The 15,684-nt window shown below is 37.4% G+C and overlaps 1 protein-coding gene across 2 annotated transcripts in view; it reads right to left on the reverse strand.

Moving 5' to 3' along the window:
- Nucleotides 1-15,684, reverse strand: part of SH3RF1 (SH3 domain containing ring finger 1) — a 176,986-nt gene that overhangs the window by 47,072 nt on the left and 114,230 nt on the right. For both annotated transcript variants that reach the window (XM_054485177.2, XM_063664278.1), the window contains exons 3-4: nucleotides 14,923-15,198; nucleotides 13,996-14,091 (exon numbers count right to left, since the gene is read on the reverse strand). In XM_054485177.2, coding sequence (XP_054341152.1) covers nucleotides 13,996-14,091; nucleotides 14,923-15,198 — 372 coding nt within the window. The remainder of the gene's footprint in view (nucleotides 1-13,995; nucleotides 14,092-14,922; nucleotides 15,199-15,684) is intronic.

The following is a 15,684-nucleotide window of genomic DNA, read 5'->3' on the forward strand; positions in this document are numbered from 1 at the left end:
TCATGAACATCTTTGCATATCAGTAGGGACAGGCTGATAGCATGGTATTCCGTTTTATAGAGATGTCGCCATTTACTAAGACAATATTTCATGAACATCTTTGCATATCAGTAGGGACAGGCTGATAGCATGGTATTCCGTTTTATAGAGATGTCGCCATTTACTAAGACAATATTTCATGAACATCTTTGCATATCAATAGGGACAGGCTGATAGCATGGTATTCCGTTTTATAGAGATGTTGCCATTTACTAAGTCTTGGCAGGCTTGTACAAGCATATCCATAGGGTAAACTCCTAAAAGTGGAATTTGCTAGATCAAAGTGTAAGTTTAAAAATCGTTTTCTGAAGTAACAAGGTGTATTATATTGTTTTAACTTGTATTTCTATTTATTAATGAGATTAAGCATCTATTTTCTTTTTTTAGGATTTGCTTATTTCCATACTCTATCCATATTTCTATTGGATTGTTAGTATTTTTCTTTTAGACTGATACAAATACTTTTTTTTTTTTTTTTGGAGACAGGGTCTCCCTCTGTCATCGAGGCTGGAGTGCAGTGGCACAATCTCAGCTCAGTGCAATCTCTGCCTCCCGGATTCAAGTGATTCTCCTGCCTCAGTCTCCTGAGTAGCGGAGATTATAGGCAAGTGCCACCACGGCCCAGCTGATTTTTGCATTTTTTTTTTTTTTGAGATGGAGTCTCGCTCTGTTGCCCAGGCTGGAGTGCAGTGGCGTGATGTCGGCTCACTGAAAGTTCCGCCTCCCAGGTTCACGCCATTCTCTGGCCTCAGCCTCCCGAATAGCTGGGACTACAGGTGCCTGCCACTACACCTGGCTAATTTTGTTTTTGTATTTTTTTTAGTATAGACAGGGTTTCACCATGTTAGCCAGGATGATCTCAATCTCCTGACCTCGTGATCCACCTGCCTCGGCCTCCCAAAGTGCTGGGATTACAGGTGTGAGCCACTGCGCCTAGCCTAAATTTGCAATTTTTTTAGTAGAGATGGGGTTTCACCATATTGGTCAGGCTGGTCTCGAACTCCTGACCTCAGATGATCCACCTGCCTCGGCCTCCCACAGTGCTGGGATTACAGGCGTGAGCGATTGCGCCTGGCCATAAATACTCTTTCTATATTATGTAAAGTGCTCTTTAACTTATATGTATATATGTGTGTATATATTTATGTCTATTAAATTAAAAATAATGTTCTAATTTGTTATTTATCAGTTTTTTTCCACGATTGCATCTTGATTTAACATCATGCTTTAAAAACCTTTTCATTCCACAATTGTTTTAAAGAAGAAACCTACATTTTTTCCTACTTTTTAAAATGTTTCCTTCTTTTCATTCTTTCTTTTTACATCTCCGTCTGTGAACCATATGCCCATCTGGTTTTGCATAAAGAATAAGGTTGGGAAAGCATTTAGCAGTTTGTTTTTCCACATGACTCAGCAGTTGGCCTATCATCATTTAAATAACAGTCCATCTTTTCCTCACTGGTTTGAAATGCCATGTTTTAAATGTAGCACTTCAACATTCTACTGCATCACTAAGTCCAATGTTCCTTCCCCAGATAAGTCAGTCACTTTGAAGAAAATCAGGGAATGAATGAAATGCTATGGAATGGAAATTCATGCCCATTTACATCCTCTCAGCAGACATGAAAATATTTTGCCTCACATTATAGTCCTTTGCAAAATGGTCCATAATGGCAATGAGAAACTGGTATTCCCATTTGTCTCCTATTCTTCCTTACAATTTAGGTAATAAGGTTTTTGTTTTTGGATGACCTAAATATAAAAGCAAGCTCAGTCTTCATTTGTAATACAAGACTTACCCACAGAAGAGGAATAACTAAGAGACTGAAGGGATTACTCAAGAGTCTTTTAAAATTGATATGAGAGCCTCCCTCAGGTAACAGCTCCATTAAGGTCTCTGTAAATATTTGTTGAATGAATAAAAATGTTTGTCTCTTAGAACTATCAAGGGAAGGAAGTGCTGCCTCTAGCCCAACACTACGCAACTGAAATATAATATGAGCCACACTTGGAATTTAGATTTTTTGGTAGCCACATTTTAAAAGACAGAAAGAAATAGGTAAAACTCATTTTAATAATATATTTTATTTAGCCCAATGTATCTACACTATGATCACTTCAACGTGTAATCCATGTAAAAAAGTACTGAGATAGGTACATTCTTTTTTTGTACTATGTCTTTGAAACCCGGTGCGAACGGAGTGCTTCCATCCCACTCAGTATGGATGAGTCTCGCTGCAAGTTGCTCAACAGCGACATGTGCATTGGATGGCACAGCTCTAGACTCTCCATAGCTCCTGTAGGGAAAGAAGCTGCAACACAGGGTGGCTGTGCTCCCGAGGCTCATTAAGCACAAAGAATTTGCTGAACAGAGAAAAGAAGACTGAAATGACTCCCCTGACCCCCTATGGCCCACATTTCTGAAGCCTCCTGGGTCCTGAAGCAGTGCACTGCCAGCAACTACAAGGGTTACTCATTTAAGCAGTAGGACATGGAAGAACACGGACTCCTAATACAAGCCTCACTACATCCTGCCAAGGGAAAAGGATTTTCAAAGTTAACTACCTGGCTGCACTAGGTTAGGAAGGTGAAACATCAGTTACATAGCTCTTCACTTATTTTCATTATCTTCACTTCTGTTGGCCCTAGCTGTTAAAAACAAACTAGAATTTTCTTGTTCAGGTTTCTGATTTTGAAATGTAAGGTATAAAAAGGGGGTACATGTCATTAAAAGCCTAAAAAGAATTTTAGCTGAGGTAGCTGAAAAAGGGACTGTCAGAGAAAACCACAGGAAAAGCCGTGAACTTCACGCCGAAAGGTTTAGGTTGGAGTTAGGTCTTTGTCCTCACTGGTTCAGTAACCTTAGGTGGACCATATAAATTCCATGGTTTTGGTTTCCCTAGCTGTATAAAATGGGAAGGTAACATCAATTTTACACACCCCAGGTAGAAATGGGCATGGGTTAAAGTGCTCTGTAACATGTAAAGTACTATATGAACATGGGTTGTTCTTACTACTTAGAGTCCCAGCTTGCCATTAACTTGCTTTGTTGCCTTGGGCAAGTCATTTGACCTTGGGTATGCCTCCCATTTCTCATTTGTAACATGAAGCAAGACTTAATGATCTGTAAAATTTTATGCCTAGGTAAAGTACAAATACCTATTCTCAACCCAAACAAAAATATCCCATTCAAAATATTCAATAGGCAAAGACTTCTGTGCTGGGAATAGGGTCCTCAGGTATTCAGTGACCAGAATCAAACCTAATGGAGCCTTTTACTCACCCAGATGTTTTTTGAGTGACTATTAAAAGCCAGGCACAGTACTAAATGAGGGAAATAGGGAAACAGAGACACATCTTTTCTGACTCATGATAAAAGAAGACCTAAGAAACAGCACGATGGATTAAGGATAGGAGGCACAAATTCACGTGTCTGCACAGCTTGGGCAGTTGAGGTCAATGAATGAAGAAGGCCAGACAGAGATAAACAGACAACGGCAGGCACACTATAGTGAACTATGGTCAACTGGAGAGTGTCTGCTTTCTTTCAATGGGCAACTGCTTGGCAGGGTCAACTGATTTTTTTTTTTTAAGGAAAGCTTATGTAAAACCTCCTGAGTTTACATCTTAACAACTAATTTTTAAAAACCACTCTAAGTCAAGCATAAAAGTCATGGGGATCGTACTAGTTGGTGATCTCTGATTTAGGGAAGAAATAATAGAGAAGAAAATAGTAGGGGTAAGAGGAAAAGCAAAAGGCCCTCAGAATCTCAGAATCTACAAGAAGACCTTGCAAAGTTTCCCAGGCCAACCACCCAACCAATGCCCCAGAAATGAAAAAGGCAAAGAGTTTCAGAGAGATTAAGAATAGTGTACTCAACCCAGCAATTCCATTACTGGGTATATACCCAAAGGAAAAGAAATCATTTTATTAAAAAGAAACCTGTACTTGTACGTTTATTGCAGCACTATTCACAATAGCAAAGTCATGAAATCAACCTCAGTGTCCATCAACGGTCTACTGGATAAAGAAAATGTGATATATATGCACCATAGGATATTATGCAGCCATAAAAAAGAAAGAAATAATGTCTTTTGTAGCAACATGGATGGAGCTGGAGGTCATTATCCTAAGTGAAATCACTCAGAAACAGAAAATCAAATACTGCATTTTCCCACTTATAAGTGAACATAAAGATGGAAATAATAGACACTGAGGATGCCAAAAGTGGGAAGATGAGAGGCAGGTGATGGTTGAAAATTTACCTATTGGGTACAATGTTCACCATGTGAGTGATAGGTACATTAAAAGCCCAAACCTCACCAATGTGCATGTAATACCAACGTAATAAACCAGCACATGTACCCCCGAATCTGTAAAAAATATATATATATTTACATATTATATATTATATATATAATAATGGTCATATTATATATAATAATTATATATACATATATATATAATAATGTTGGTCAGGCTGGTCTCGAACTCCTGACCTCGTGATCCACCTGCCTCAGCCTCCCAAAGTGCTGGGATTACAGGTGTGAGCCACCGCCCGGCCTAAAAACGATACAAAATATATAAAATATTATATATTCTATATAAAATATTATATATTCTATATATTCTATATATATTCTATATATTTTATATATTCTATATATTACATATATAATATTATATGTATATTATATATATTATATATAATATTATATATATATTTTATATATATATATATGGGTTTTTTTTTTTTTGAGACCAAGTCTTGCTCTGTAGCCCAGGCTAAAGTGCAGTGGTGCTATCTCAGCTTGCTGCAAACTCCACCTCCTGGGTTCAAGCGATTACCCTGCTTCAGCCTCCTGAGTAGCTGGGATTACAGGCGCATACCACCACGCCCAGCTAATTTTTGTATTTTTAGTAGAGACAGGGTTTCACCATGTTGGTCAGGCTGGTCTCGAACTCCTGACCTCGTGATCCACCTGCCTCAGCCTCCCAAAGTGCTAAAAAATATATTTTTAAAAAAGAATAGTGGTAGATGTTATTGAGAGGACAAAATGACAAAAACGAGCTAAGAAAAGTCAGTTCGTAGCAAACAGGAGGAAAATTTCAGAGACTGGAGTGACCAGAGGCTAACACTAACTGCAGGGAGTAAGAAACCAAAGGCTAACACTAACTGCAGGGAGTAAGAAAGCAGAGGCAGAGAGCAGGGATAAGCGATTCTCTTGAGAAGTTTAGCAGAAGTAAGAAAAGAGGTAGAGTCATAATTTGAGGGGAGTGTAGTCAAGGAATAGGTTTTTTGGGAGGGTAAAAAGCTGATCATTTTCCTATATTAAAGGATAGCCAGGAGAAAGGGAATAACTGACATGCAAAACAGTAAAGACATAATAGATGTGACCAAGTTCCTGGAGGATGAAAGGCCTGGGCAGAGAAGACAGCAACCACAAAGGAAGAAAAACCCTTCCCAACTGTGAACAGTGAATGTGCATACAAATTTAAAAGTTCAACCCTGAAAATTAAGTATAAAGAGGTACAAATACCTATTACTTTTGGAGCAACAGATGTACAGTCTATTCATGGTGCTGGGTACAGAGACCAATGGATAATTTTTAAATTGGTCTCAGTTCACTTCACTGTGTTTACTGAATCTGACAATACATGAAGTTTTATATATATGTTTCTTTCTATTACATATTTGTTCACTGAATGCACACCATAAATAAATGTCTGTTAGCCAAAAGTATCATTCCAACGACAAACTTTATTTTCTACAACCTGATTACCAGATGTAGGGATACTATAAAAGAAATATACATGTATCTCAGGAGGATATGAACATGGAATTGTCATTAATTCTAAGTGAAAATTTGTCAATGTGAAATGACACAGACAGAAATTCCACAGTGATGTGTAATCAGCTAATAAATCAGTGAACAAGTATTTCCCCTACCCTGGATACTTAAAGCACATGTGGATGTGCATGGGGGCAGGCTGGGGGAATGGTGATCGCCAAGAAGGAATCTGGCACAGAAAGAGAATACCGTACCAAGGATATTGACCATCAGGACTTTGCACGTTTGTTTGAGATCTTCCTTCTTCTCAACATATAGAGGAATTTTCGCCCCACAAATATGTGAAGCCTAATAGGTACATTATCACTAAACTTTATTTTAAAAAGCAATGTTGTTTTATAACACTTAGGAAAAAATACTTTCCTAAAACATTCCATTTCATTCTAGAGAAGCCTGTTCCCCATTGATGTAATAAAGATGTTCCTGTTCAAGCTATTTATATGCCACACATGCACACACATGCTGGACCAGTATAGAATACTCATTCAGTCTTTTTTACACGATATAAGACATGACTTAACATTTGATTAATTAAAATGAATCTATTCTGCTTATTAAAGCTTTAGTTACTAGAAAAATTTAGTGTGTATATAGCAATAATAAAATAATAAAACGTTGAAAAGACATTAAAATGTCATGGTTTTAATTAGTTTGTGATTTTTCTCATAAAAAAGGCAACCTCAGATATTTAAAATTGTTCAGTAGTGACTCATTTCTGAAAATTAACCTTTTAGGTGAGAGAAAATGAAATGTTTCATAATTTGTTATGAAACATTAAAATGCCCTATACACTTTTTAAGCAAAGTTGGATAATAATAGTGATTCTGCCCAACCATTAGAAATGCTAGTTATTGAATGTGCTCTGAGACTAGGGCAGGGCAGAAGTCTAGGGAAGCGATGAACTGCAGAGTGGAGGCCACGATTCCTTCCTCAATTCCTGGCTCTGTGTCCCCCTGAGCAAGACATTTGTCTACAAAATGGTAAAAATAATTAAATTATAGGTTAGCTACTAGAGTGTTTATTAGACAGTCATAAAAACTGATGTTTAGTAGTACTACAATTATATGGAGAGAGGCAAAATCATGTGTGTAATATCATTAAAGCATAAGGAAAAAGAATGGAAGGATATTCACCAAAATTACACACAATGAGACTTAGAATTATTCATTTCCTTTCCAAACGTTCTGGAACATGATTATATTGTAGAAATAAAATCATTAAAAATATCCTTTACATAAGATATGGCTCTAAGAAACACAGGAAAATAATAAATCATCAACAAACCTAATTATACACTTAGCATGTTCCAGGCAAGTAAGAATGGTACAAACAGGGTACTGTAGAAGTTCAAAGCAAGGAGAGGGGTTTTTTTTTTGGTTCTATTTCATAGAATTTGTTTTGTTGTATATGAAAATTAGGGAAGAAAGGCTTCATGAGGAATGAGAGTATTTATTCGGACCTTGAAGGTGAGCTTTCTATACAGACAAAGAAATATCCCTGATGAGCTGTAAAGAGAGCAATTCCAGGGTATGTTTTCCAGGAATGATCAGTAAACTTAGCTAAGGCCCTGGGTACATGTAGCAAAATATGGCCAGGTTAAAGAACTTGGCGATTCTTTAGGGAGTCATTGTGGACCTTAGATACCATTTGGTGATTAGCCTAGGCCTCTGATTAAGGCTATGCAGGAAATCTGCGTTTTTATGTTCTATGAAACTACCTAGAGTACTGGAAACTGTCCATTCGTGAAGTGAGAACTCCATAAACATTAACCGATCTTTACAATCTCAGCTCTCTCAATGTTTTCCTGATGGAAAACAAAAAGAAACTCTTAAATTAGAAAGAAGCCTCTGAATAATAGATGGAGCATAAACTACCCTAAATCCTTACCTAAACAACTCCTTTTTAGATTGAGTCTTTAGCCATATTAAACAGCTGTTCTGGAGCTCAGAGGAGACCTGCCTTTGCCTTTAGAACTTCAGGAGCCAGTGCTCATTTTTCCTTTTCCTTCTATTGTTCTGGCAGAAGGAAAAGCAATAATTACTTGTATCAAGTGGATAGCATTCAGAAGATATGAAAACCTACATCATGGGACATAGTCTACAGTGCTTAAAAAAAAAAAAAAGCTACTCAAAGGCAGATCCAATGTATTCAGTCAGTCAGAATTACAGATGAAAGTATGGTGCTAAGCAACAGAGTAATTCTCCCTTACTGACTTCTCAACAATGTCTTTAAATTTCACTTACAAAAATTTATTTACTTCAGGTTTGAAAAGGAAATTTGGATGCTAAGCAACACAGTAATTCCCTCTTCCCAACTTCCCCACAATCTCCCTAAATTTCTTTTATAAACATTGATTTAACTTTTTAATTTTAAAGGAAAATAATACATCTAAAGGAAAAAATATCCAAAAGTATAAATGACACTATCTTTTTATACAGTTCAATCAACTCTTTGATTATTAGATCAAAGGTTATTATTGTGCCCTTCTGCTATCATTATTCTCAAGAGGAAAGGCTTTTAGTTAAAAAATAAAGTTAGCATTGTTATTCTTAGCTCCTCCAGGGGTCACCTTGGCAACTTCAAACTATGTACCTACACTTCTACTTCTTATTCTTTGGAACACAGACATTACCTTCCAATTCTCTCATTCCCTAGAAGAGGAAGCTAGCACCCCTACCTTTAAGGCCACTTGTGCTCCCTGAGCCCTTTGATTTCCCATTGTTAAGGCTGATAACACACTCTATCCATAGCCAGAGAAATGTCTCCCATGATTTGTCTATGGTTGATTCTAGAAGTTGAATACAACTAATTACTCCAAATTGTACACTTTAAATATGTGTAGTTTATTGTATGTCACTTACGTCAACAAACTTATTTTAAAAATGAGGATCTTTGACAATAAGTCTATCCTACCTCAGCTCAAAGTAAGTCAAGGGAGAAATTGCAAATAGGTGAAAATTCATCTCAGAAAGAATCAGTGAGTCTTTTTTTCTTAACATTTTATTTTTTAAATTGACAAATAAAATTGTATATCTTTATCATGTATAAGATGATGTTTTAAAATATGTATACATTGTGGAATGGCTAAATTGAGCTAATTAACACATGTATTACCTCACATAGGTATCATTTTTTGTGGTGAGAACACTTAAAAATCCACTCTTAGCATTTTTCAAGAATACAATAATATACTGTTATTAACTATAGTCACCCTATAGACCTCTTGAACTTACTCCTCCTACACAACTAAAATTTTATATCCTTTGACCTACACTACCCCCAGGGGGGTCTTCTCTACAAAGCTGGCCCTCTACATGCATCTTAGGGCCCCACATCCGAGGAATGGAGGACTGACTGCAGTATGCCATTTTATGTGAGGGACTTGAGCATCTGCAGATTTGGAAACCATGAGGAATCCTGAAACCAACCCCCTGTGGATACTGAGGAACAACTGTATTTAAGAAATAAGTAACCAGTAGAGATTACAAGATCTAATCCATGGAGTATTGCTACCATTAATTTGGGAAAATTCTAAACTAGGTACAACCAAATAGCCTAGTTTTTAAAAAAACAGGAAAAAAGCTCGCATTAAGGTCACACAGACCAGCTGGTCTGAAGAATGTAACATCCTGAAGTAACACCAAGATAAACCAATGATAAGATTTGGGAGAATTAGCTGAAAAATGTAGAAAGTCGGCAAAATCTACAAACATGTTTGTTTTGGGTTTAGAACCTTTCATTATAAAAGTTCATAGGTTGCTCATTCATTCAACCAATATTTATTGAAAGCCTACTACAGGCGCTGTGCAAAGACCCTGCGGAACCGGCCCTTGGGAGTTTGAATTCTAATGGGGAAATGAAGGGTGAGGGGTCAGCTAGTAACCACATCAACAAATAACTGGAAATACTCACAGAGAGAAAAAAGTGTTAATAATTTCTAGGGATAATAATAACAATGATGATAATAATCACAGCCATCACTGACACTGCTCTTGCTGGTACCAGGCACTGTTCTTAAGTATCACTGGAACTTATTATTTTACAAATGAAGAGCCAGGCCCAAAGTCACTTAGATTAGTAGTAGAGTCAAGACTTGAATCTTGGCCATCTGGCTCCAGAGTCCAAGCTTTCTCCCACTATGGCACCAGTATGTATCTGGGGTACAGCAAGTGAAGAGGAGGCACCCCCTTAGATGAGGTGAGAGAAAGTCTGTCAGAGGAAGTGACAGCTGACACGAGGTCTAAACAAATGAGAAATGCAGCCCTTGTTTCTAGCAGTAACTACCGAGTAAGAATAGTTGTCTATGAGGCCACTCCAACTTCAGGCCTTCTGCACATTACCTTTTATCATCTATAGCAGAGGAGCAAGTTGCTAAATAACTTTTTTGGTGTCGAAAAACTGAGTGGGTGATATTTCAAACAAACGACTAGAAATCAAAATAAAATGAGAAACTTCATAAAAATTTATAGTTCACCGTAAGCCTACAATACACAATTATGTCTGGGAAGCATCCAAAATTCCATATTCAGCACTTATTTCATTCAAATTTTTTGCTTGCTTAAGAATCATGTCATCCAAACTTGAATGAATGAGTCAGCTCCAAATTAATAGGGTTAAAAATCTTTCCCTCTATTTTACAGAAAACTAGTGTTTTTGAACAAAGAAAGAAGCAGATTAAAAATCTGTTTTTTTAAAACTGTATTCAGTCCTTAAAAAATACACCCTTTTATACATATCCTGGCATGGTGTCTTCAAGAACTGCTTTTAACCTTTACTATTTTCCAGCTTACACAAGTGAAGAAAGGGCCTGTCTAAATTGAATAGAACCCATAACCTCTAAGGCTCAACCAAAGAGAGGTCTGAAAGAATCTCCAGAGGGGAAGGGTGAATGTGATCAAAGCAAGAGAACACTTACCCTTATCTTAAGAGCTCAACAAGGACTCCAAGGCAAAGAATCCAGGGCCATTTATATAGCCATTCTTTCCCCTACTCACTTCTCCCAACTAGACTCTCCTCCATTCAAGCCTTGAAGAATTTTGTGTCCTACTTTAATAAGCAAAGTGTTTTGCATTATTAAAAGGAGATCTGGCTGGGTGCGGTGGCTCACACCTGTAATCCCAGCACTTTGGGAGGCAGAGGCAGGCGGATCATCTAAGGTCAGAAGTTCGAGACCAGCCTGACCAACATGGTGAAACCCCATCTCTACTAAAAGTACAAAATTAGCTGGGCGTGGTGGTGCATGCCTGTAATCCCAGCTACTTGGGAGGCTGAGGCAAGAGAATTGCTTGAACCCGGAAGGCAGAGGTTGTAGTGAGCCAAGATCGTGCCACTGCACTCCAGCCTGCGCAACAAGAGCGAAACTCTGTCTCAAAAAATAAAAAAGGAGATTTGTTTGCGAGGCACTATACCACCATCGCTATTTTATCACCTTACTCCAGTGCATGTGGAGATCACAGTCCATAGTCACAGGATGTTGAGGAAGAAAAGGATAGTTGAGGACAGGAAGGGACAGCACACTATTCCAGTAGCATTTCTCACCACCTCAATCCTCTCTTTACCCACCTCCAGTGCTCAGCTCCTTACAGTTTACCTTCCCTAATTCCACAGCTCCACATCTGAACCTCTGACCCAGAGATTCTACTCCAGGTCCACAATCTAACCCCAAAGCCCATCCTGTGCAGACTTTCTGCCATAGGCGAGTTCCTTGGGCATATCCATTACCTAAGCCGGCCAGCAGGAGTCGAGGGGGAGTTTCAGCTTCTCTCATTACACATGGTAGTTAGGTTCTTTTATTTGATTATTACCATGTTCTGGTACCCTCTGGGTGATGGTCTAATCTGAGCTCCAAACCACTATGCATAAGACATAGTGGTATCAGACCCTTGGAGATATATCATCTCATTCAATCTTCTCAAAACTTCCAGGAGATAACAGTTTTTGGCAGGACTGTACAAAAAAAGCAAAATACCTAACACTGATGGAGACTTAAATGTCTATTTATAAGATATAAGAGAATTACTTACCAATTTTTGTGATGCAGCCTGTTTTTATACTGGGATTGTCTGGCCCCTGAAGTGGGGCAAATATGAATAGGTTTACAGAGCTAGAGGAAGACCATTACTTAAGAAAAAGCCCCAGTTTTTTATTCCCATAGTTTGCTTTACCACAGCTAAGAATGCCCTGTAAGACAATCGACATTACTGAAATAGTTGAATTTCAGTAGGTTGCGATTGAAGTCTGCCTCCACTTTATTCCCCTAAGGGCTAAACCAGGTGTCACTAATCCCTAGATGCTCTGCTCCCTACCAGGAAGTTCAATCTGATGGCTTGACATCAAAGAAACATTTATAGGCTCCTAAAGATAGACAACTTGTTTACCACATCTCAAATGGCAAGCTTCTGGTTCAAGTGAGGAAAATGCTCATTTGAAAGAAAAGAAGCAGAATGAAAATACTTTCTACTTGGGCAGAAGTTTATCTTTCCAACTTAAGTCAGAGTAAATAATCCTGATGAGTCAAGTGACTTGAAGTGACTCTGGATTTGCCATCTTTTATGCCTATCTGCACAATTCTATACTCGTCCAATAACAAAAATATAGTAATCCCTTTTCATGCATCACAAACCAAGTATCAGCATGTAATATTGATAATACCTAACAAGTAAAGACAGGCTTTCATTACTAATCATGTGCTTACCCATGCTCTTCAGTGTAACTATTCAAATGCTTGGAAGTGCTTGTAGTTTTCCATGACCCACAGTTAGAATATATACATAATATATAGGAAGGACTGCCTGTGAGTTAAGGGTTGTTTGTTTTTTTTCTGTTGTTTGCTTTCAAAGGAGGAAAAAAATATTTCAATAAACAGGAACATCTGAAGAGTATGCATAAAACTCAAGACTCATACATGGTTTGAATTACTTTCCCATGGATATACGGTAGTCAAATTGATTTTTTATGAAAACGTTGGCAATCTCACTCTCTATGGAGGAAATTGAGTGCTGGCTACAATGATACAGTTTGTCATTTCAGTTTTCAAAATCATGCCAAAACAAATGCCTCAGATAAAAAGACTGCAAAATAAGTGAAAGTGGTTTTTCAGTTTTTCATGCTTAAGATACGTGCTTTGATATTTTAAACAACCGGATTACTTTCAATTCCCCAAACAATCTTGTGCTCTCTCTTACTTTTTGGCTTTTGCACATGCTGGTCTCCCTGTCTGGATGTCCTGCCATAAAACACACCTTTTCCATGTCTCTTGGTTAACCCTTATTTATCCATCACACAGGCATCTACTAAGACCTCACTTCTTACCAGAAGCCTTCTATGGCCTCAACTAACCTTGAATGGTTGTCTGGGCCATGCTTCACTCTTTGAAAACGCCTTCCGTTTTATTTTCAGCAAGAAATTCTTATTCCCAAAGGACATTTAGTTTATGATATATGATGTAATGAAAGTCTACTATGAATTGTAACTCCTTTGTTTATGTTCAGCTTGTACTATTCTTTAAAGTAATACAACTATATGACTACACACATTCTAAAAAGACTTTACTATGTCAAGCTTGGCCACAAGCTTTCCAAGCAAAGCTGATTTAAAAAGGGAAAGGGGGCTAAGTAGTTGCTGGGATGGGATGGAGGAAGATTCATTGACTTATTTAACAAATGTTTATTGAAGCCCTACTTTGCAAATCACTATTCTGGTTCTGCTGATGCAGCAAGTAACCAAAGAAGTAAGTAAAAAATAAACAAATACACTTTTCTCCATCTTACTTAAGAACTTTATCAACTTTCTACTCCCACCAAAGCCAGCAAATGGAATAAACAGGAAATAGTGTAGGTGACTGACAATAAGCATACAGTGACATTTAACAAGACATAGGAATGCTTTTAGCAGGGAGAAAAAGTAAAGAGTTTCAAGTATCTCACTGTCTTCAATAATTGTTGGATAGGATGGAGGAATTCTTCCTGATCTGTCCAGTGATCTGTAACAGGGCATTCCTGGTGCTTTTTGTTGTGAGGACTTCTTAATACTCAAATTGCATAATTAAGATTTATTTAGTGAGCTGAATATTAACACAGTTCAAGTTTCTACAGATTAATTTACCTCAACATATGAAATTGGAAATATTCCTATTTTGTCTGCCAGCATTCCTTCAGCCCAGTTTTCATCCACTCTTCGGATCACAGTCAGAACATCATCCTGAAGAAACAGCAAATCATTAATCTACCTGATCATTAAGCTGTACCATTAAGCTTGTCATTTAACTTTCCTTTTCAATAAAGAGACTCATGTTTTGAAGAGTACATGAATAAAAATGCTATGACATATCTTTAGTACATGGATTAAATGTTTTCATGAATTAAACGGTAGCTACCAGCCCACCTGGTGTCCTTTCCAACTGTTACAAAGCTATGAACTCCTATGCAAGGGAGCTAGCTGCTAACTCTGTTAAGATCTACAAATTGCAACCTCAAATGATAGCTACCCTAGCCTCCTGAGTTTCTGTTTTAGATTGATTCTCAGATGCTCCTCATTTTCTGAAAATAAACCAAATGCCTACTCAAATGTACATCCTCCCGCTTTTCTCCACAAAAATCACAATATTCTGCTTAAAACTCCAAACCATTTTATCAATTCGGCAGATATATTCCTGTATGCTTTTAGGCAAAGAAATTTACATATAAAATATGAAAGTAATGACATTTCATTTTGTTATTCATAATTCAGTACTTTAAAATCCCTGAGTGGTGCATACACCCTTTAAAGTGGCTTAGAAATAAATTCAGACTCTAAATATGAAAATGATGCCACATAGAGCATCAACCAAAATAATCTTTCATATAAGAAGTCTGTGCATAAAATTACCTTCCTTGTGACTTAAAGACTGCTTCTAGGCATTTTCAGAAGCATAGTGAGTAGTTCACACAAAACTTGTATTTTTTTTGCAAAAGGCAACACAAGCTATATTTCTATGTATCTGGGTACAGAGGTAGAGCTGGCAAACAGAAAACAAGCGCATTCTACCTTTACCTTTGCAAATGGAAGGCAATCTTTGTCTGCTTCCTTGTCTTTCACTTCAAAGTCATAAAGTGCTTTGCACTGAGGTGGGGGCTGAGGTAATGGTTTAATAATCTGCACAAAGTTGGTGGGGAAAAAGCCATGGATTCCATTGACTTCCCCATGGTACCAATTTTCATCCACTTGTCTTCGCAAAATGATGATGTCACCTTTGCTGAATTTAAGGTCTCCAGGCTCTTTTCCTTCGTAGTTGTATAATGCTTTGGCACATGGTAACTGAGGTATACCCTTTAAAAAAAAAAAGAGGGATGAATTTTAATAAAATAATGGTCCTAAAATGTCTCTGAAAATACAGCTGCGTTGTCATTATTTTAAAGTCAAGGTCAAATCCACACTGTACCCCTTGAAGAAAATCTCACACAAAAACAATATATATGTGTTACCAATAAATAGAAAACACAAAACAATTGTCCATAGTGACGTAAGAACAGTATGACACCCATGCACCAGACATACTTTAGGTTTCTATTCTTAACCTAGTGGGTGTTTTGCCTTGTTTCTTAACTTAGTGGGTGTTTTGCCTTGTTTCTTCGAGGTTATCAGTATATGAAGGCATGACTGCCAGGTCTGCCTCTCAAGAACTCATAAAAAACAAGCTTAACTTCCTACATTAACTACTTTATTCATCAGGATAAATGATAAACACTGAGGAGAAATGATAAATACTGAGGGGAAAAATTTAAACCAAATTTATTAATTTACTAACTGCTTTTA

The sequence above is a fragment of the Pongo pygmaeus genome, chromosome 3 (genome assembly GCF_028885625.2).
Source record: "Pongo pygmaeus isolate AG05252 chromosome 3, NHGRI_mPonPyg2-v2.0_pri, whole genome shotgun sequence".
NCBI classification, from domain to species: domain Eukaryota; kingdom Metazoa; phylum Chordata; class Mammalia; order Primates; family Hominidae; genus Pongo; species Pongo pygmaeus.